At 50.2% G+C, this 22,838-nt stretch overlaps 1 protein-coding gene across 5 annotated transcripts in view; it reads right to left on the reverse strand.

Moving 5' to 3' along the window:
* Window positions 1-602: 602 nt before the first annotated feature.
* Window positions 603-22,838, reverse strand: part of Msra (methionine sulfoxide reductase A) — a 336,723-nt gene continuing 314,487 nt past the window's right edge. For 2 of the 5 annotated variants that reach the window (XM_047549563.1, XM_047549564.1), the window contains exon 6: window positions 609-3,857. In XM_047549563.1, the coding sequence (XP_047405519.1) occupies window positions 3,693-3,857 (165 nt within the window). In that variant the 3' untranslated portion in view covers window positions 609-3,692. Of the gene's footprint in view, window positions 3,858-22,838 lie in introns of all 5 variants that reach the window. The other 3 variants (XM_047549561.1, XM_047549562.1, XM_047549560.1) reach the window with 3 other exon arrangements.

Below are 22,838 nucleotides of genomic sequence, written 5' to 3' on the forward strand. Positions count from 1 at the left end.
TGACAACAGCAAAATACTCATTTGTCTCATGTACACGCAAAACACTGACCACAAAGGATCATATTCTGGCCCACGAAAAAGTCTCAATAAATTCAAAATTTCTCAAGACATACCACATTTTTGACAATGATAGAATTACATTTGAAACTGATAACAGAGTTCTGGAAAATCTCCAAATGTTTGGAAATTAAACAACAAATTCTTAATAACCCAGAAGTCAAAAGAACTCAAAAAAATTAAAAATTGAACCAAGTGGAAATGAAAACACTAACATATCAAAGCTTGCAGAGTGCCATCAAGGTAGCAGAGGGAAAGGAATCCTGATAAATACCTGCGGGAGCTGGAGCAGTAAGGCTGGGAGCCGGAAAGGCGCAGGGACAAGGACGAGGAAGAGGGACATTTCTGTCCGTGACCGTGTTACTTACGTAGAAGATGTCACAGAATCCATGAAAAAGAGGCTGGAATTAGTGAGCTTAGCCTGGTGGCACCACACCAGGTCAATGTACAAAAAGCAATTGTACTTGTGTAAGCCAGCAATGAACAATTACAGACTGAAGTTCAAAAACAAAATGACCGTTACATTGAAATATGAAACACTTAGGGATACATTTAATAAAAGATATGCAATACCTGCACATTGAAAACTGCAAAATTTATTCAGGGAAGTAAAATACATTTACTTAATTAAATTTATGAAATTAAATCAAGAACTACACTGTGTTCATGGATTGGAAGATACAACATGAGTAAACTATAAATTCTGTTTTAATAGGTCTGCTTATTACCTTGCTACAATAAGGCCAACGGAGCAGGAAATGACTGCCATTGAAAAGATTGAAAAGACCATTTGTTACTCACAGGTCCAGAGGAGGGGGCATGCCATCCTTGGGGCCACCAGAAAAGCACTGGGGTCCATCAGGAGACAGAAGGAGGAGGAACTGTGGACAAGAGCCCTTCTTGTAACTAGTCATGTTGGCACATGCCTATAATCCCAGGTGTGGGAGGCTGAGGTAGGAGGATCGCAAGTTCAAAGCTAGTGTTAGCAACTTAGTGAGGCCCTGAGCAACCTAGGAAGCCACTGTCTCTAAAGAAAATATAAAAAGGGCTGGGGATGTGGCTGAGTGGTTAAGCACCCCTGGGTTCAATCCCCAGTAACAACAACAACAAAAAAGCCTTTCTTGTAGTTTCTGCAGGAAGGAATGAGTGAGTTTGAATAAGCAGGCTAAGCAGCCTCCAGATTATCTAGTGAATAATTTCAGTGGGCTCTGGGGCTCAGGGCTGGCCCAGGGTGAAGAGGTCAGGTAGACAGTGGCCAAGAGCATGAGAGCCCCCAAAGGGGTGGCTGGGACATGAACTCTGGGCTGGTTTGTTTCTCTCTGGAAACACCCTCAGGAGAGGGACTCCTCTGAGGAGCAGCGGGGTGAGGAGGTCAAGGCCCAGAGATGCACGGAGATGACCAGCTTGTCTAGAACCAGGCATGCCTAGTGTATGTGAGTCAGGCAGGTGTTAGAGTGTCCAGTTTACAGAAGCTGGAAACATGGCCAATACACAGGCGCATTCTGGGAGTGGCTAAATACCTTCAGTCCTGTGATTCACTCTCTGGTCTGTGAGACAGACTTGGGACAAGACCCATCTGCCTTTTTGATCCCCTCTGACCAGTGGGCCCTGGTGACATGGCGGGTTTTCCAAGACTAGCATCAGCTTAGAGAGTCTACAACAGCTCTGAGAAGGCCTGGTCAGATCCATGTCCAGAATCGGATGCCAGCTCCTTCTGCAAGAGGCTGAGGGAAGGTTCCTTGAATCTTGAAGGTTTTGAGGGCCTTCCCCAAGGACCTGACCTCCTGGTCACTTACTTTCTTGCTTCATTCAGATCATGGTCCTTGGTCTAAGATCTGCTGCAGACTCCTGATGTAACACATGCTTATGTTTCCCTGGGACAGCACCTTCCCCCGAGCCAGTCGCAGCTGCAATGTTCTAAATTCTTTTGTTCCTCCTTTGACCAGACCTCTAGATGTCTTAAGGTCCTACATTCAATGCCCAGACTCCCTCTGGCTCTCCATTCCCTCCCTAAATGATTTCCACTGGCTCCCTGGCTCCAAAAGACATTTCTAGGCTGATGATGCTGAGATTTCTCATTCTCGGATTCCTTCCGATTCTAGACCCGAATCACAAGCTGCCTCCCTCCCGGCCCTCCATTAGGATGGCAGGAAGCACTTCCACTTGGGTGTGGCCTAAGCTGAGCGATCCATTCACTCCTCCTCCCCTAGACCTGCTCCCTCACAGGTAAACAGCACCACCATCCACCCAAAGAAATGCTTGACTCTCCAGCAGCTGCCCAACCAATAAAGAGCCCGAGGCCCTGTCCTGAGAAGGTCCTCCAAGTCTGGGCACTGCCGAGCTCTCTCAGGGACCCTCCTCCTGCACATCCCCTGAACCCCACTGATCTTCCTGTCCTCTGGTTCCTCCCTGACCTGGGCCATTTGTTCACCCAGGCCCTTCTGTTTGGAAAGCTTTTGCTCCAAGCAGCTGAAAGGTGCCAAGAAGGGGGAGCAGATAGTTGGCACCTCTGCCACCGTGAGTGCTCTCGGCCAGCTGTGGCCTGCAGGTCACCACATGGCTCAGGTCATTCTGCTCCCAAGTTCACCTCCCAGCTGAGATGCCCACCCCAGGCCCAGCTCCCCACCCCATCCTTCTCACTTTCACGCCTTCTCTCAGGACCCGAAATCCACGCACTCATCCATGGGTCTACATGTTTCTGGTTTATGGCTCCCACTCCTTGTCCAGAATAGAAGGTTCTGCAAGGCAGGGACTGAGGTGTCTGCTCTTGACAGCCACAGTAGTCCCTGGTGTGATGGATGGGACAGGCACCGATAAGCAGCTATTACCCCTGCAGTTGCAAGGAGCTGGAGGTGGGCGTGTTTTCCAAAAATTTCAATCATAATATTTTCCATTTTGGGGAAAATGATTACAAGTCTTCTCGCCTCCCGAGCTCTCTTACAGCTTGTTAATCTATCTCACGGTGCCTACAAATATCCTTCCTAAACAAGGGGAAAATGGACGAGGCGCCCGGCAGTTGGTATTACTGAATGGAGATTTTTATTAGAACAAGCATTTCTCATTGCTGTAAGCAAAGTGTTAGATTCATCAAGCTAATGCACATCTTTGGTCTGCACAGAGATGGCCAGGAAGGGAGCAGAGGCCTCTCACACACATCTCGGCTCTGCAGAACAAAGCGTTTCAGCGAGTGATCCATTGGGGCTGTAAATGTTTGCAAACTAAGGCACTGGGGGACAGGAGGGCATGTGAGGTGGCACAGGGCACAGATCAAGGATTCCCAGTATCCCTGAGTGCTGTCTAGCAATCTCCCAGCCTCCTTGTCTCCCATGGCAGGTACCCAGAAAGGGTGGACACAGGGCCTGCGGGTGTTCATCATCTCCACTGAGATCTCAAATAACCCAGAAAATCTCACAGCTAACTTACTTCCACCCTAACTTACTGGAAGACAAATTATGTTTTATCAACTTGCCATTGCATGTCCTGTGAATTAAACCTGAACTAGAAAGCAGATTTTGGCAAAATACTATTGTGCTACATGCACTTCAGAAAGCTACTAATGTGGATCCCGGAAGCATGATCCCATTCGGTGAAGGGATTGTTTTTGGAGCCTCTGGGACCCACCAGGCAGGGAGAACTCATTTTTTAATACCCAAGGGACAGGAAACCCCGGTGCCCCCGAGCCCGCAGTAGCCATTTGGATTCTTGCTCAGGTACTGCTGGTGGTAGTCTTCCGCGTAGTAGAAAGTCTGTCCCTCCCGGATGTCAGTGGTGATCTGGTTGAAGCCATGCTCTGAAAGAACCTGTGGGGGAGAGAAAGAGACCTCAGGACACAATGCTAGACACAGGACCTCCTGGAAGAGGGGGGCTGAGGTGTTGCAGGAAGTGGATGGGGCGGAGGTCATGCTCTGGCTGGGCCCTTCCCAGATGGACGTGTACCCTGCTTGACCTCAGTGAATTGGCATTTGAAATCAGGTGTAAATTAGGTTGTGACTCTGGGATTTATGCTCTATCCACTGCCCCACTGCTACCCCTCACCCACAGCTCAGGACAGGCTCCACACACCCTCAGGTGATAGCACAGAATGTCCTCACTCTGCAGTTCTCGGGAGCAGGACACCTGCTCAGGTGCTCTGGGAGCCCATTACCTGTGGGGCCTGTGCTCTGAGCTCCAGGCCAGACGGGCAGGGGAGCCAGGTCAGGGGAGGACATGACTCGAGGGCCTATGTCAGCCATCACTGCCCTCCGTGACCCAGTTTAAGTTCTGGTGGCATCTGCTACTAGGGAAGGAAACCTGTCACCACAGTTGAAGGGAAAGAACAGAGCTATTTGGGGCATGAGATGGATTAAAAAACAGACAAGACTCCCCACAGACTCTACCATTGCTTCTCCCTTTTGGATTCCAGCTGCACCCTGATTCTTTCTGGTTGCAGGGGGGTCTCTGAGCATAAGGCTACAGAGACTCAACCTCAGTCACCGACTCCATCTGGCCCCGAGCTGCCGAGTCAAGCCAGGGACCTTGCTTTCACAAGGTGCTGACCAGACTGTTGGTCCATCTGAGATGAAATCCTCCAATCTGCCCACACTGTGAACCCGATGTCGTATGCAGCACGCATGGCTGCTTCAGCTTCTCCTGAGAGCTCAACCTCTCTCCAGAATCTCTGCCTAGCTCTTGGAGCCAGAAGGAGGCAGACAGGCAATCCTAAAGTCAAGCAGGCCGGGAGTCCTCGGCAAGTCGGGTTATTGGACCGGCAGCCCAGGAGCAGCTGGTTTTCTTGCAGGGGTTAGAAATGAGAAGAAGGAGTCATTCTAATGTCAGTTTTGACTATTTTTTTTTTTTGTAAACTAGCAATTATTGAGGGTTTACCATATGCCATGCTCTGTGCAAAGACTTTGCATGTATTAATTTTAGCATTACAACAGCCCTAGGAAGGAAATCCTATTATTATCTCCCATATTTAAAAGTGTATGTCAGACATTGTGCCTTGATACTTGATGTCCTCAGTGTGGCAGGGACTGCAGAGGTGGCGCTTTGGGACCACATTTCCCAGATTCTACTTATAGCAATGGCCCACTTTTGATTCCACAAATGAGAGAAACCCACATAGAATCTGAAAGGCTCAACACAAGGAGAGACTATAACCTGCACGGTACCATGGTGAGGTCAGCGATGGCCGCGTGCGGAGCGCACACCTGGGACTTGGCCAGCTCCTGCTGGCTTCCCTCCATTCCCAAGCTGCAGGCAATTCAAGTCACTGGGCAGTGAGTTCTGGAGATTTCTGTAACCTCTTGGTATCCTGAAATCTAATGATGCTTTCTCCAGACCTTCACCTGCAATGATTCTGTAAACACCAAATCCCCTGTATGAAACCCGTCCTGCTTGAACTACCTGGAACATTTTCTGTTTCCATGACTGAATCCTGTCTGACCTGGCATTTGGTACCAGATTGTTTTCAGGAGACAGAACTCCAGAAGGATGAGGGCCTGGGAGGGGCGTACTGGCAGGAGAACCATGCGGAGTGTTTGCTGCTTCAGGCAGCAGAGAGCTTGAAAAGAAAAAGCCAAGGTCAGGACTCGACATGGTGGGCCGTGGCAAGTTAAGAGAAGCAGAGAACTCCTGTGATTGATTTAAAATAATCTCTCTTGCAGCTGTAGCCATATACCAGTAAAAGATTCCATCTGAAGGACAGCAGGTTGATTCGCAAGGGGAGCTCTCCCTGGGTCTTGGGCCAGCAACAAGGCTGCTGGTTCCCCTGGGCTGGCTGACTCGCCTGTGCTGTCTTGCCTGGCTGTGCTCCCTATTCTGAGGAGCCAACCCCTGGTGTGAGGGATCCTTGGCCCCTTCCTGGCTCCTCCGCCCAGGTAGGCCCAGGTGTCTTGCCACAGCCCCCTGGCGCCTGTTCCCGCCCAGGCACCTGGGCCGCTGCTCTTCCCAGACCCGGTCAAGCAGGACCTAGGGCTGTGGTCCCACCCCCGCTCCCCGGGTTGGCGGGGTGCAAGGGAGACCCACTCTCGCCGCTGCAGTTCCAGCGCGCGGCCGCATGGTGGCAGACGCTGCGCTTGGATCCAGGAGCCGCCCAAGCCCGGGAGCGGCCGCCAAGGTGGACCCGTCTGCCTGGCAGCTCTGGCAGGCCCAGCCGCCTCTCCAAGGACCTTTCTCCATCCCCGTCTCCCACTTGCCCCAAAACAGGGATCTGTAGGCTTTTGCTTTTCATGGATCTTTTTGGCCGTCAACACACGGGATTACAACAAGCACATCCCACAACACTCAGGTGCCTTCTGGCTCTTGGTATCTAGACCTCAGGTTAAGATGCTGAGCTCTAAAAAACTGCCAAAGGATACAGCGTGAAGGCTCGCTCCCCACAAGCGCTCCACCTTTCTCTCTTGCCCCACCTCAGCTGACTCCACAGTGCAGCGACACCTTCTGAAGGCAGAACAAACTCTCCTAACAGCAAGAGAGCGAGATCTCCTGGCGCCCAGCCCGTCAGAGAGTTAATGGCCTTCCAAATCTTCCCAAACATCTCCTGAGTCCAGCAGAGGCCAGAAGACAACCTGGAGCTTCAGGACGGCAGAGCTGACATCAGAGGTGCTAGGCCGGCGCTGATTTTCTACGGGATGTCAGGAGTTTGCGGGACCCTCGTGTGGCAGAAGCCCAATGCAGGCTGCTTTTTCTTTCATTTTTTTCATTTCATTATGCAAGCAATCATATGGGGTAGGGGTCACTATTCTGACTTTACGCAGGATGAAACAAAAAGCAATTAAGAACCTTGCTCAAGTTCATGTGCCAAGCACTAGTGATGGGATAAGGATCCAGGCCTGTCTGGCTCTGGATTCCATGTTCCTTCTCACACACAAGCTGTCCCCAGAAGGGAGGACTAGAGAGCCGGGCAGGAAGTAAGCCTCAGGGAACTGCGCATGTCAGAGGTGCAAAAAGTTGACATGGATAAACAAGAAAGTTGTACTGGAACTCTATAGAGTGGGAACTGGGAGTGAGTCAAGGGTGCTGCCTCTGGAGACGTGTGTGTGTGTGCCCAAGTGTGTGGGACAGAGGGGCATGCACATGCATTCTGCACGCGAGTGTGTACCTTGTGCATGTGCATACGGTGCTCACGAGGATGCTGTGTGAAACACTCAACCTCACCGTGGACTGACCTTTCACTTCTCAGAAACTGTATCGGAATGAAGAAACTTGAACACAGGGAACTTCACACCTCGGGGAGAATCCCGTGAACATGTGCATGCTCTTCCCATAGAAAACTCACAACCACACATTTGGTTATCATTTCAAATGATTCTTAGACCCTCTGGAGTCCAGCCACAGCCCGGGATTCAGAGCCTTAGACAGGGCCGCCAAGTTCAAAGATTTCACAGCCCCTGCACAACCCAGCAGCCACCACTCACAGGGGTGGGGAAACATGCAGGCACATGGATCAGCAGTGACCATCTTCGAGACAGATGACCCTGATCACAGTTAGAAGGCCCTTTAGCAAGGCCAGATGGCTGTGCTTGCTACAGGAAAAGCCACTAGGAAAGAAAGAGCAGTTCAGACCTCTTGACTATTTTTGAAAGCCTCATGAAGTCTGATCCAAGCAAAGCCCATCTCCTTTACCCACCAAAAGAATTCAGGCTTACGTGTTGGGTTCGTGTGTTACTATTTGTAAAACATATCTGTGTGTTTCATTTTATTTTGTGATCATTTTTAAAGCACTCTAATTGTTAGGAGTTATTTTCCTAGAAGTTAAGTTTATGATACTGAGCCCATAAGAAACTGGGGTATACCTTCAAAGAGCTCAACAGAAACTGTCTGGGAGCCAGCCAGGTCTGTTTTACGGGACACGACACAGGGGCGCAGAAGCCAGTCCTGTTCGCCTCCAGTGCCAGCAGGGAGCTCCTCCCTGGCACTTCTTGCTGGTTTCTGCTTTTCCCTTCTGAACTGAGACACCACTTTGGTACCTTCTAGATCTGGTTCTATCGAATTTCATGCCCAGAGTACATACACCAACACAGCACACACGTTACAGACACCCCATGAGGCTCAGTAAGCTCAGCCCGTGTCGACGCCTAAGTCGGCATGTTGGTCCGTGAATAGCTTCTGGCTGACCAGATGGCTGTCCATCAAAATCTCTGTGACAGGATGTGAAATGACTGGCATGGCTTTTAAATAAAACCACTAGAAAGGAAACACCATCTATTCAGAGCTGAGCAGAGGCTCCGCATGTCTGGTTCAGTGTGGCATGGGCGGGAGCAGCCGCAGCCTGGCATTGATGAGTGGCTTGTCGGCAACCCCAGGGAGGACTCGAGACCCACAGCCCCTGGCTCTGGGAGAGAGGAAGTGCCCCGAGTCAACTGCCCTTGGCTCAAGCAGGAGGGAAAGCTCCCCACCATCCGGCAGTGAGGGAGTGCTCAGCAGGCCGACGCCCCTCCCAGGCCAGCAGAGTGCAGTGACCTGTCCCAGCCTCGCCAGCTGATGGAGGGAAGGAGGTGACACATTTAGGTCTAATTCGGTCCATTAAAGAGACCTGCTTATGCAAATGATGGCCTCTAGACAGAAGAGCGGCTTCCTGGAAGGGCTGCAGTGTTCCTGTGCTCTGTCCTTCCCCAGACTCTGCGGTTCTGTCACACAGCTAATGGCTTTCATTATCTATTCCTCTGTGTCCCCCGCACTCTGAAGGTAAATGGCAGGTCTTCCGAGCCCCCAGCATATTCCTCTAGGTTTGCAATGCAAAATGACAGAGCTGCTGGCTGGGCTTTGCCTCTGCGGAGAGGGGAGGAAGGATGGGGTTCAGGATGCTCTCCTGACCAAGAAGGCTCTGGAGTGTCGCCCTGGCTCCTTGCGTGTGGACAGCCACAGCAGCTTGCTTGAATGCAGACTCTGGGTCCCTCTCCAGACCCACTGAATCAGAATCAGTATTTTAAGTGATCTGCAGGGGCCGCGTGTGCTACAGGTTGAGGCGCTCTGCCCCACGGGACAGGTATGGCAGATTGCAGTGTTTGGTCACCAAATTCTCTCGCCCTCCCCCTCGAGGCCAGGCTGCCCACATGAGTGGCTTTGGCACCGCATGGTTTCTGGGCAGAGGCTGTGACGTGCCAGCATGAGTTTTGCCACTTTTCTCTTTTCCACAGCAAGCAGCAAAGGACCTGCTAGTGATGCTCCGTCACCCAGGCCTAGGAAAGGACAGTGACAACCAGGGAGCAGAGCCCCCAACAGAATATTTTGTTTCTTCCACTGGTCTCACCCCAATACTCCCTGGGGAATGAAGATGCCCTCTGTCCATGAGGAGGCCAGACTTCACTGGAGGAGACAGGACTTTCACCATCACCAGTATCCACTGTGTGAGGCAGAAGGAATGTTCCAGAATGTTGAAAGTGCAATGAGAGCCCTTTGAGGGGTTGGAGGAAGGAAAGGTTTATCCAGCTGGGAAGATGCTTCCTGGAGGAGGTGGGAATGAATGGGCATTTCACGGTGGGGGGACTTGCTGTCGTGAAGGGCACGTCTGAGCTGAGGGGACTCCTTGATCAAGTCTGGGGAGTCAGGGGCAGGTAACCTGCATGTCTGAGGAGAGCTGACTGGCCTGGGGGTAGGGGGCAGACAAGTTCGGGTACTGTCAAGGCGGGGGCCAGGGTGAGGAGCCCAGCAGACGGGGACTCAGGGGCAGATGGCAGGAAGAGATGGAAGCAGGGATGGAGGGAGAGGTCTCGGGGTCTTTGAGCCTGTGGTCTATTTCTGCTCACGCCACGTGGAGTGAACCAGCTATGAGCTCTTTGTTCTTCCACCGCCTGTGACACAGGAGCACTTCACAGGACTCGAGGGGCTGCCCGCCCCCAGGCCAAGGTGGCAGGTGTGTCCCAGGCTCACCCGCTTGCCGGCAGCAAGGTCTCCAAGGCTGACTGAACTGAGGCAGGGACCAGGGTGAGGAGGCAGCCGCCCGCTCTTCCGTGAACTCTGTCTCCCCACACCTTTCACATTCCAAGCACACGGTACGTGAAGACTTGCCTACTCGAACCCCACAGGCTAGCCTGCGCCAGGCCGGCCTTGGCCTCAAAGGAGGAGGCTGAGCCGTGCGACCTTCTGCTCAAGTCAGAGGACAGGCTCAGGGTCCTGTGGCTGAGACACGCCACCGCCCTCCGGCTCCGGCTTAGGCAGTCACCTCCACCCACAAGATGGTTCACATCCATCACTTGTTCAAGGACCGCTGGTTCCTCTTGATCTTTCCTTTGAGGTCTGCTGGTTGTGAAAAAGAATTCAAACGACTTTCCCTGCATGGGTTTTACTTTCATGGATTTTAGCTGCAGAAGAAATGGATCTCTCTGCCTCTGTCTCTCTCCTCTCTCCTGAGTGTATCTCTGAGGGGTTATAATCTGCTATTTTATATCTGCAATCAATTAACGGCAACCTACGTTTTTGTTGTATTCTTAGCATTTAGAACACAAAAGAAACCACTTTCCACTTTTTTCAGAAAAGCCAAGGACACCAGGTTTCACCTTGGGAATGAAATGCAGATTTCATTAAAAGGAAAGATCCTTCATTCCAAAAGGTTGAACAGAAAAACTTAAAGCAGCATGACGGCTGGCTGCCTGATCCAGAATGTTGACTTCAGTGATGCCCAGGAGCCGTTCTCATTTATGTGCAAATCCCAGCAACCCAGACTGCTGAGAAGAAGATTGATTCCAATTTGAACAGTACACACACTGGCCAACGTGCTAGAAGGTTTCTTGGGAAGTGAGACTTTCAGTTTCAAAGTGAGGGCAGTCTTAGGAGAACTGGGATCCCCCAAGCTGTGGAATCTTTAAATAAAGTCCTGTCTAGTGTCTCACAAGCACTGGGCAGTTTGTTTTACCCATTTGGGTCTCAGTTTCCTCGATTGTAAAATGAGAAGGTTAAATCAGGAGGCTGTCCCCTGGGGAAACTTCCTTCTCTCTTTGAGTCCAGTCTTCTAGTTTTCCAGAGCCTTTTCTAACTGGGTTTTTTTTTTTTTTTTTTTTTTTTCCCAAAGGCCCAGGTGATGAAGGCTTGGTCCCCAGTCCATGGTGCTATTGAGAGGTGGTGGAACTTTCAGGAGGTGGGTGGAGCCTAGTGGGAGGAAGTGAGCTCACTGGGCGTGCCTTGGAGGAGACACTGGGCCCCAGCCCCTTCCCCTCTCACTCTCTCTCTCTACTTCCCAGCTGTACTGCCATGAGGTGAGCAGGCTCCCACCCTGGTGTGCTGCCTCCCCACAGGCCCCAAAGCACCAGGTCAACCATGGACTGAAACCTCTGAAACTGAAAGCCAAAATCAACCTTTGCTCTGTACAAGTTGATTCTCTCAGGCATTTTGTCACAGTGATGGAAGTATGACTAACACAAGCATATTCTCAGTGCAACCTCATCAGTTTTTGTCCATTCTTTTCCTTTCCATTACTCAGATTGGATAATCTCCACTGACTTGTCTTCAACCTTGCTCTGTCTTTCATTTGACAACTCCTATAGGGTAGTTTTCTTTGAGAAAGTCTTTGACAAAATTCAGCACCTATTCACTATAAAAACACTGAAGAAACTAGCGCCAGAAGGAACCTACCCCAACATCATAAAGGCGACATATGAAAAATCCAAAGACAGCCTCACAGCAAGTGGGGGGAAATGAAAGTATTTCCTTGAAAATATGGGACAAGACACGAATGTCCACTCTTTTTTTTTTTTTTTTGTTACCGGGGATTGAACTCAGGGGCACCCAACCACTGAGCCACATCCCCAATCCTATTTTATTTAGAGACACGGTCTCCCTGAGTTGCTTAGTGCCTCGCTTTTGCTGAGGCTGGCTTTGAACTCCGGATCCTCCTGTCTCAGTCTCCTGAGCTGCTGGGATTACCAGCCTGGGCCACCAGGTCCTGTTAGGATGTCCACTCTTATCACTCCTATTTAATATAGGGCTAGAAATTCTGGTCAAAGCAATTAGGCAAGAGAAGGAAATTAGAGGGATAAAAATCAGAAAGAAAGAAGTCAAGTTATGACTATTTGCAGATGCTATGATCCTGTACTTAGAAGATCCAAAAATACTCCACCAAAAGACTGCTAGAGCTAATATACAGAGTCAGCAAAAGGGCTGGTTACAAAATCAACATACAAAAATCAAAAGTCTGGCAGGATGTGAGGGCACACTCCTATAATCCCAGTGACTGGGGAGGCTGAGGCAGGAGGATCACAAGTTTGAGGTCAGCCTCAGCAACTTAGTGAGACCCTGTCTCAAAATAAATAAAATATAAAAAGGGCTGGGGATGTTGCTCAGTGGTTAAGCACCCCTGGGTTCAATCCCTGCTACCAAAAAAAAAAAAAAAACAAAAAAAATCAATAGCTTTCCTATATACCAACAATGATTCTGCTGAAAAAGAAATCAGAAAAATAGTTCCATTCACAACAACCTCAAAACAAAAACAAAAACAAAACAAAACAAAAAATAACCCTAGGAATAAATCTACCCAAAGAAGTGAAAGATCTCTACAATGAAAACTAGAACATGAAGAAAGAAATTGAAGAAGACCCAAGAAGACAAAGCCCTCCACGCTCATGGACAGGCAGAATTAATATTGTTTAAATAGTCATACTACCAAAAGCAATACACAAATTCAATGCAATCCCCATCGGAACATCAATGGCATTCTCACAGAACTAGGAAAAACAGTCCTAAAATTCATTTGGAAGAATAAAAGACCCAGAATAGCCTAAGCAATTCTAAGCCAAAATAGCAATGCTGGAGGCATCACAATACCTCACTTCAAATTATACTACAGAGCTATAGTAACAAAAACTGCAAGGTACTGGCACAAAAACCAGACACATAGACCAATGGTACAGAACAGAAGACACAGAAACAAACCCAGACATCTACAGTCATCTGATCTTTGACAAAAGTGCCAAAAACATACACTGGAGAAAAGACAGCCTCTTTAACAAATGGTGCTGGGACAACTGGTTATCCACATGCAGAGGAATGAGACTAGACCCTTAGCTCTCACCCTGTACTAAATCAACTCAAAATGGACCAAAGACCTGGGAATTAGACCAGAAACTATGCAACTCCTAGAAGAAAATGTAGGGTCAACACTCCAGTATGTAGATCCAGGCAATGACTTTCTCAATAGGACCCCTAAGGCTCAGGAAATAATGCCAAGAGTTAATAAATGTGGTGACATCAAATTAAAAAGCTTCTGCACAGCAAAGGAAACAAGAATGTGAGGAGAGAACCCACAGAATGGGAAAAATCTTTCCTAGCTACTCTTCTGACAGGATTAATATCTAGAATATATAAAGAACTAAAAAACACCAAAAAATAAAAAACCCCAATTAATAAATGGGCAAATGAAATAAACACTTATCAAAAGAAGAAATACAAATGGACAATAAATATATGAAAAAAATGTTCAATATCACAGCAATTATGGAAATGCAAATCAAAACTACACTGAGATTTCACTTCACATCAGTCAGAATGGCAGTCATCAAGAATACAAACAATAATGGATTCTGGAGAGGATTTACACTGTTGGTGTAAAAAATTGTTTATATTGTTGGTCTAAAAGTGTTGGTGGGATCATAACTTAGTACAGCCACTATGGAAATCAGTATGGAGGTTCCTCAAAAGATCAGGTAAGGAACCACCATATGAGCCAGCTATACCAATCCTCAGATTTATCCTAAAGAATTAAAGTCCTCATGCTACAGTGATACATGCATACCCATGTTTAAGGCAGCACAATTCACAATAGTCAAACTATGGAACCAGCCTAGGTGTCCATTAATGGATGGATGAATAAAGGAGATGTGGTATGTATACACAACGGAGTTTTATTCAGCCACAAAAAAATGAAATTATGTCATTTGCTGGAAATGGATAGAACGTGAGACCCTTACATGAAGCGAAATAAGTTGAACTTAGAAGTTCAAGGGTTCTATATTTTCTTTCATATGTGGAAGCTGGAGAGGATAAAGAAAAGAAATGTTGGGGAGGATCTCGTGAAAACCAAAGGGAGATCAGTAGAGGAAGGGGACCAAGGGTGGGAAGTGGGAGGGAGGGAGGAAGTGCTGGGAGGGATATTGGCTAAATTATATTGTTACATGATGTGCATATATGCAAATCAAATAAATCCCATAATTTTGTAAAATTATAATGCATCAATAAAAATGCAGATTAAAAAAAGAGTTGAGTTTTTACTTAGTTCTGTTTAATTCCAGAATTTCTATTTAGTTACTTGTTTTATGATTTCTACTTCCTTCTTGACATTCTTTGTTTAGTGAAAACTTTTTTATATTTTCCTTTAATTCTTCAGACATGGTTTCCTTTAGTTTTTTCCGGCTTCTTTATAATAGCTAACCCAAAGTCTTTGTTTAGCAAGTTATACATTCGTGTTTGTCTCCTAATTTTTTTTCCTTGAAAATTTTGCGTTTGAAATTTATAAAGTGGCCGGTCTGGTTCCTTTCTCCCACGATGAGTGGTCACTGTTGTCTACCTTAGCTGTTCATTTTAGTGAGTTTCTTCTCTATGTTCCTTTACAGGTCTGACCACTGATGGCTCTGCCTGATCAGCTCGTGTTGGGGGTGGCCCCTTTGAGGCCTGACACACCACAGCCCTGGGCTTGCTCGGGGCGCTGTGCCTGTGTTGGAGCGCACACCTGAAATGCTTCAGCCCTTACACTCTGCCTCGTCTTTGCTCTTTTCTCACCTTATTGTCAGTGACCTGGGCTGGAGGATCCGGGGGGAAGTTCCCCTCCACCCCACAGGGCCCACTGAAGTTAATAGATAAGAGGCAGATCACCAGAAGGTGGCACTGGACTTATTCAATGGACACCTGTTCTCCGGAGTCACGCACAATCTGCCAAAGAAAGGGCTAAAGTTTAAACACCCTCTCCCCAGGGGAGAGGGAAGTGGACTGCAGGTGTTTCTGGAGGAACAGTAAACAATTTTTAAGAGAGATGAATGAGCCTGGGGCAGAGCTCCTCTGTGGAGGAGCTGCGGAGGCAGCAAGGAATGCTAGAGGCAGGAGCCACATCTCCCCCGGGAACAGAAGTACCTTCTGGCACAGTCTCCCAGGCCGCCCTGGGGCTGCCCTCAGAGGAAGACATGAAAGTCTGTCTGGGCTGGAGACCTCCAGGCTCTTCCCCAGTGGCTAATCCTTCCTGCTCTTTGATGGGTTCTTAGGAAGGGGGCTTGAGAGAATTGCATGTCTTTTAGAAGTTTCCCCAGTCAGCAAAGGGAACTTCAGAGAGCGCTGGGGAGGTTAGGAAGTCCTCAGAGCTGGGGCAGCATCTGTGCCTCCGAGTTCCTTTAATGCAAAAGTGCGCAGCAAGCCCAAGCACCAGCCTCTGGGTCTTGCTTTCAGGTGCCAACAGGGCCTTCTCAGGAAAACGCATGCCTGTTCGACCATTCGTCGCCCAGCGGAAGGGCATTCGGTTGTCTCCAGTGTGGGTTCTTGTGAGTATGGCTGCCAGAAGGATCTGGACTGGGTCCGTGTGAGCACACGTGTCTCAGGTAAAAATCTAGCAGAGGGGCAGCTGGGTCACAAGAGGAAAAGAGTATGAAACTTAGCAAGAAGTTTCCAAGTGTTTTTCCAAACTGGTGGCGCCACGTTGCCTTCCTACCTGCAGCGCATGACGTTCTCACTGCCCCGCAGGGTGCCAGCACTGGGACTGTCGCTATTTTCGAATGTGTCCTAACGGTGGATCGTGGCATCTCAGGAGAGTGTCACTGTGCTTTTCCCTAATCATGAACAACAACACTGGGCATCTTTTAATGTTCTTTTTTGTCTTCCACATATCTTTGGTGAAATGTCTGTTCAAATTCTTTGTCCATTTTTTGGCTGCTTTGTTTGTATTGTTGAATTTTTGAGAGTTCTGTATATATAATTTCAAAATTATGTTTTGATTTCAAATAGCTAACCCCTGTCTTGAGACTCTGGTATGCTCCCATTGAGTTCCTGGCTCTATACCTATAACATGGCATTTTATATTATATATAATATCTGTATCTACCTCTAGACACTCATCTATCTACCCATCTAGACACACACAACATTGACACACATGCAGACACCCACAAAGCTTCTTAAGCCAAATTTCTTTTCAGTTTAGTTTAGGAAACAGTTACTGTGTCCTCTTAGGGCACTGTACAAAGTACCAGGGAACCAGACATGAGTAGTACCTAGCCCCAACAAATGAAGAACTGTTGGTTTTAAGAAAATGTTAAAGTCAGAATAAGTTAAGTAGTATGTTAAGAATGACTACATGTAATACGTCAGATTTTTTTAGTATAAAATTAACTATTTGCTTAGATAAATGATGAAACATTTTCATTATGATGTTGTAAAGGTCATTCATAACCATTAGTAAATCCCTTCTTTATTAAGAGTCAACAATATTCCCCAATACGGCCCTTCCTTAAAATATCATGTATTCCAGAAGAACATGGTGTGCATCAGAAGATTTCAGCTGCAATTTCAAGTGAATACTTCTGTATTCTGAGTTTATGAAATGTGATAAAAAGCCAGTCCAAAGATGAAACCATTCAGGGTGTAGCACACTTGCCTGTTATAAGTGTGGGGTCCACGGCACAGCCCCAAAGATGTTCCACTGAACTGTAATTCAACAGCCTATCTGCACAACTGCTGGCAGAGTCTCCTGAACACAGAGAAAATAACTTTCTGCAGTAACTTAAAGAGCAATCACAATTTCTAAAATTCTTTTACACCAAGTTTAAAAAGTGAAACCTGGCAACTTTATTTATTTATTTTTTAACTCACTGATTAAGACGTGCTCATTTCAATATTAAGAAATTAAAGCCTCCTATGAGACTTCCCCTGCCCTGGGGTAGGTTACATCTGTCAACTGCAAACAAGCTGTCCAGCTTGTAAGCAGAAAAACTCCCTTGGGCTGCAATCCAGATGACCTCACGCTATCCTGGCTGGGGCTTTTAATTATTATCCAAGGAAACTAAAACTAGGACGAAAAAATTAGACGGGAGCACTTAAGATATAGAGTGCTTCATGAGTTAGCTTCCAGCCCCACGTGGCTGAGAGCCCCGGCGGTGCCGCAGGAAGAAGAGCAGCAGCTTTGGTTTCCTCTGAGCTCAGCGATGACCTGGCGTGAGGAACGTGCCCCGCCCAGAAAGGGAGCCATGGGACTCCACAGAAACCCAGGGGCTGCTGGGGATCAGGGCCAGGGTGGGCCATGGATTCAGGCAGGGGCACCTCGACTTCTCACCAGGCATCAGGGAAGGACTCTGGCCTCTTGGGTTCTTCCAACTGCCAATGCAATACCAAAAAGAAGACAAGGACCTGAGGGCGGAAGGTGGGGGCTCCCTGGGCAGGTTGGTGCTTCTTAGCAATGAAGTGTGGTCAGGAAGTTTTTGTCTTGTCTTGTTTTATTTTTCTTTTGAAAGGAGGAAGAATGGGAGGGAAGGAGGAAGGGAGCGAGGAGGGAGAGGTGGAGAAAATGGCAGCATGGGGTGGGAGAATCCAAAATAGGTCACGAGTGGTCTTTGCAAAGCACAATCTTCATTTTCTCCAAGACTCAGAAGCAGGGGAAGAACTGGAACTCTCTCCAGAGAAGATAGCAGGAACATAAGCTAATTATACAATTTAAATTTGCATATAATTGGCACGCTTTCTGTATAAGACAATAAAATCCGTGTTAAGTGGAGATCCGGTGGCACAGTATACTTAAAGTAGCACTCTGCATCTCTAAGTGTCAAAAGCCCCTTCTGCTAGATCCAGGAGTGCCAGGCAATCACGTTGTACAGAGGTTGGTGGCCAGAGGGTCTAAGCTCCGCCACCACATGACCTCAAGCACCTGGTGCTAAGGCTCAGCCTCCTCTCCTGTAGAATGGGGATGAGATTTACTCCTCTCAGCGCTATTTTGAGGGGCAGATGGAATTACATATTTGCACTAATGTGCTCAATGGATTCTATTTCAGCAGTGCTATTCACTATGCTAGTTATTTCTGTGACGCTCTGGCCTTTCTGAGCCAGTGGAAAGCCACCTGGGGGTTATAAGGCGGGAGGCTGTGCCCAGAACAGGTGGGAAACCGAGAACCTAGCCAAAGCCTTGCTCTGCCTTTCCTGAGTTCCATGGCACACCCAAATGAGTGACTGACTTTTCAAGGGCCTTTGACATTTGTGGCACTTGGAGGACCCAACCTGTGGGCTAGACTTCCCATGGCCAAAGTCTCCATCCTCCAGTGTCACAAATGGTGGCAAGGGGAAGAGTCTGACAGGCTTGAAGGATGATCTCTTTCCTCTGACTCGCTGTCTGTGCAAGGATATCTCTGTTGACGTCTGCTAGACCCCAGTGAAGATCCCATGTTTCTGGGGCACAAGGACTAGGTGTGGATATTGGGAGGCAGGAGGGGAGGGACTCAGAGCTGCTGGCGCCTGAGCATTTGCTCTGTGCTGCCCTCTGTCCTACTCACGTGGAAAACACCGTCTTCTGTGAGCCTTGTCACCGCCTGTTGGATGAAGGAAGTATTGTCAGCCCCCTGATAAGGGGCCGCTCAGAAAAGAGGGGTGCAGAACGGGCACCGAGTGTTCTGGCCTTGGAGCCCGTGTCCTCAGGCGCTCAGCAGCCAGCCCGAACCGTCGGCATTCCACATCCACCGCGGCAACACAAGGCTGGTCCCAGGGTCCCCGAAGATAACGACACCCAAGGGTGCTCAAGTCCGTCATATAAAATGGCCTAGCATGTGACCTACGCAATCCTCCCGCACACTCGAAATCATGTCTGCATTACTCGTAACACCTAATGCAATGTGAACACGGTGCAAACAGCTGCCACTGTGTTGTTCAGGGACTCACGACGAGAAGAATGTCTACGCATGTTCACTATGGACACGATCGTCGTAACATCACCCAGCGCAGTTGGTTGGTTCACTGATGTGTAACCGTGGATACGGAGTGCCAGCGCTGCCTCACTCACAGATAGTTTTAATACAATGGATGTTTTCACTATATATTCCTGTTTAAATATCATTATGAAGATATACCTAAGAGGGGTCCCAGCTAGTCACCCAGAGAACCTTGATTTTTGTAGCTTCCTTGCAAACATGTGGCCGTCTCCCTCTGGCTTGGGTTTCTTGCCAGGGAGCAAGTTCTCTGTGACGACATGGCTTTGGTGCTGTGCTCCTGATCTTGTGATCAGCTTTGGGACAAAATTAGAATTTGGTGCAGAAGCTTGGAGCTCATGGGCTGTTTTGTTGATTGCGAGTCTGCTGCTACCTACTGGTTCTTCCTCGCCACCCTACTAACGCACTCAGGGAATCTGTGTGTTGCTAGCACGGCGGGAAGACTGATGGGATCGCCAGTGCCTGGCGTCCAGACCTCTCTCTCTCCTGGTCCAAAGAATCGGCGTCCTCCCCCCACCTCACCGTCCCTGAAGCCATCCTCCTCCTCCCCTCCTCCCTCTGTGGATCACTGGCCCCCTGGCCCTGAGCGTGCGCATCACTGCCCGCTCTCCATCTGCCGTGCCAGGGCAAACCAGTCACAGGCAATCCAGGCAATGCAACCAGAATGGTTCACAAATCCACCCGCCGGCCCCGTCGCCAGTCCATCCTTGACACATGTAAGGCTCAGCCGCAGTGACCTCAAAAATCCCTATACTCTGTCCCTGTCCTGACCTGGACGCAGGGGAGCTGATTGGAGGCTGCAGATCAGCCTCTGTGCTATGAAGTGCCAACTCTGGTTTATCACATTTGCAACGACAAGATGCACAGCCAGCAGGAAAGTAGCCCAAACCACGCCTCCAGAGACGAGGAAACCCCTGCCTCAAGGCGGAAGGCGCAAGCAAGGTGCAGGGAGACCCCGCTGTGTGTCAGGTACCGCCCCTCTGTGGGCGACGTGAGGAATGTGAAGTATCCAGTGCAGGGACTTGCCTCCGTGGGCCCTGGGTTGTGCTGCCCCCTCTAGATAACTTCCAGTCCACCTACCCCTGGGCACCCCACACCCTGTCCCCCCTGAAAGGACGTCCACTTGGATGACCTTGGCTGAGTCAGCCTTCCTGTACTTGAATGTGCTCAGTTCTAAAATGAGCACATCATCTACTAGAGGTCTTAGTTGAAAGTTCACAAAACACTTCCCAGGAGTTTATTATGCTCATTTTCCAGATGAATAACAGAAGTTCAGAAAGGTTTAGTAACTTGCCCAAGATCACACAGCTTACAAGTTGCCATGACCACGGGAGACCATGCTTGGGTCACCACGCTAGACATTCTTTCAGCGAAGAACACAGATACCCTCTCACCTGCCACTCCCCATCACAAGTAGGTAAGCCAGGTTCTTAGTTCCAGCCTCACCCACAGGCCTCCAGCTGCGTCCGTCCCCACCCAGGGAATCAGATGGAGGGAAAGTGATTACATTTCTCCCTGAATTTGGAAAACAAGAAACACAGTACCGAGGTCCGCCTGCCTTATTCTGATCTACTCAGGTCACTAAAAATGCACTTGCTGCAGAGGCTCTTGCCCAGGGAGACCCTCAGGAAACAGCTCTTAGCTGCCACTCCTGTGTTTTGTGCTCTGCTGTGCGTGGTCGCGGAGTGAGTGTGCATGGGGCGTGGGGCGTGGGCACTGCGTGTCTTCCCTCGGTGCGCCTCAGCCTCACTGCCCGGCCCCGTTTCCCGCCCTCCACCTCCACACGTGGATCAACGCAGGGGCTCCAAAATAGGGATGGACTGAGGCTCTGCAGGGTCCAGCTTCCAGGGGGAGGAAGTGACAGCTGAGGTGACAGGTGGGAAGAAGAGAAGAGGCAGGGCGTGGAGTGCACTCCCTCTCCCTCTTCCTCTTTAAGAATCTGGCACCAGGAGCTCCTCCTTCCTGCCAGGGATGGAGCAGCAGAGACTTGGCCACGGCCTCCGCCAGATGTCACCCTCATCCGGCTGCCTTGGCTGGTTCGTTGTTTGGAATGAGCAGCCCGAACCCTGTGCGGGTGGCTGGGGCCCCTGTGAGGCCGTGGGCAGCAAAGCTGGGTGGCCTGGGCCCTCACACGGGTCAGCCAGCACCGCTCTCTGCTGAGGCACAGGCTGGCGGAGGGCAGAGGGCTCTCTTCCCCGGCTCTCCCGAGCTGCTCCGTGGCCCAGTCCCTCGGCACCAGACATGGACAGTGCTGCTGCTGCACAGCGACCGGGCTCCCGGGCATTTCAGACGCTGTCCACAGGACAGCAGCTCCAGGAGGCTCTGTCCCGTGTGAGCAGCAGGACCGCACTCAGAAACAGTGCAGGCCGCCCCAGAACCGGCACCCGGAGGTCCGTGGCTGAGTGACCGCTGCTGGCCCTTGGTGGACTTCACCAGGGCCAGGCCCAAGCCGTCCGGGGAGCCGTGTGGTGCAGCAAGGAGTCCTGCACACCTGCTCCCGGGGCGGCACCTTCCGCGGAGCCGAGGGCTGGGCCGGCGGTGCGCGCACACATCAGCCTGTGCGCGGGAGGAGGTGCCCAGGCACAACCTGCCAAGCAGCCTGTTTTGGTCACCATCTGCCGCGGAGAGTCTGGGCACCTGTCAGAAACAGCTGCTGAGGGCAGATCGGCAGATCGTAGGTAAGGGAGGGTGCAGCCCGCCCACCGGGACGGCCTCGCACAGGGCACACCGCCTGGCCCCTCAGGAATGCCAACTGTTCTCTTGGAGGCCGTGCCACCACAGAGGCACATCACAGACCGGCCCTTCGCTCCTCAAGTCAGGGCGGGGACGTCACCCTCCTGCCTCCCTGGCTGCGGGGCATGGTCGAGGGCTAGGGAGCAGCACGCAGGACTCCCTGGGGGAGGGAGGGCTCCAGGACACCTCCCGCTCGGGTGTGAGCTCAAGGACACTGGTGGAAACCTGGGATCCGCCCTGGAGGAAAACAGCAAGGGTGCTGCAGGCGGGTGCGGGCTGAGGCCGAGAGGGCCACCAGGTGGGGCTGCAGAACAGCTTGTCTTTAACTTGATGACAGTGAGGAATCTTCAGAGGGAGCCATGTTCAGCCTGCCCCCCTGGTTTTGAATATTTGTCACCTGTTCAAAGCTTGAGCGTCACGGCATTTTCTACTTGGGTTACTTACACGATCCTCGGTGGTAGGTGTGGCCTTTGCCGGTCCTCACAGACTGGAGGGCGAAGTCCCTCGGGGTGAAGGAACTCACCAGGGACACACGCACAGCCTGGAGTCTGCTGTCCGTCTCAGCCTGAGCTTGGAACCGGGCGGCTCCTCTGCCACCTCTTCCCATCTGGTGCCAACTTATAAGGCCTGCACGAACGCCCACGATCGTGCAATCACACGGGGCACTTGGCACACGTGGGCACCAGCACACAGGGGTGCAGCTGTGGCCTGTTCTGGAGCCTCCTGAGAGCCACTTGACGGCCGGTCTTCTGCCTTGAAGGCTTGGCCCTCCGCAAGCACTCCTGGGGCCCACCCGAGGTGCTCTCTTCCAGCTTTCCGACTCTGCAGGGTCTGTCTTCCTTGGAACCAGGCCGCCACAGCAGCCCTGGGGGCCCTTCTTCTGGGCCTCTGTGGAACAGGGACCCCATGGTCCCAGCTCCCAGCAGGAGCAGGCCGAGCCGCTGGGCATGCAAGGCCCCAGGCTGACCTCTCACAGCACCAGGGAAAATATGAGTTTCAGCCTCCAGCCTGGAAAATTCCCTGCTGATTCTATATTGCAAAACTAAGTCACTACAAATACCATCCAAAAGATCACTCCACTGCCCCTTTGAGAATCACTTGGCCAACTGCAACTGAACCTCTGGTGCAAAGGGCACTGACCACAGTAACGAAGGCAACCTGGCCTGTGTGAGGACGGGCTTCCCTTGCCAC

The sequence above is a fragment of the Sciurus carolinensis genome, chromosome 4 (assembly GCF_902686445.1).
Source record: "Sciurus carolinensis chromosome 4, mSciCar1.2, whole genome shotgun sequence".
NCBI lineage: Eukaryota > Metazoa > Chordata > Mammalia > Rodentia > Sciuridae > Sciurus > Sciurus carolinensis.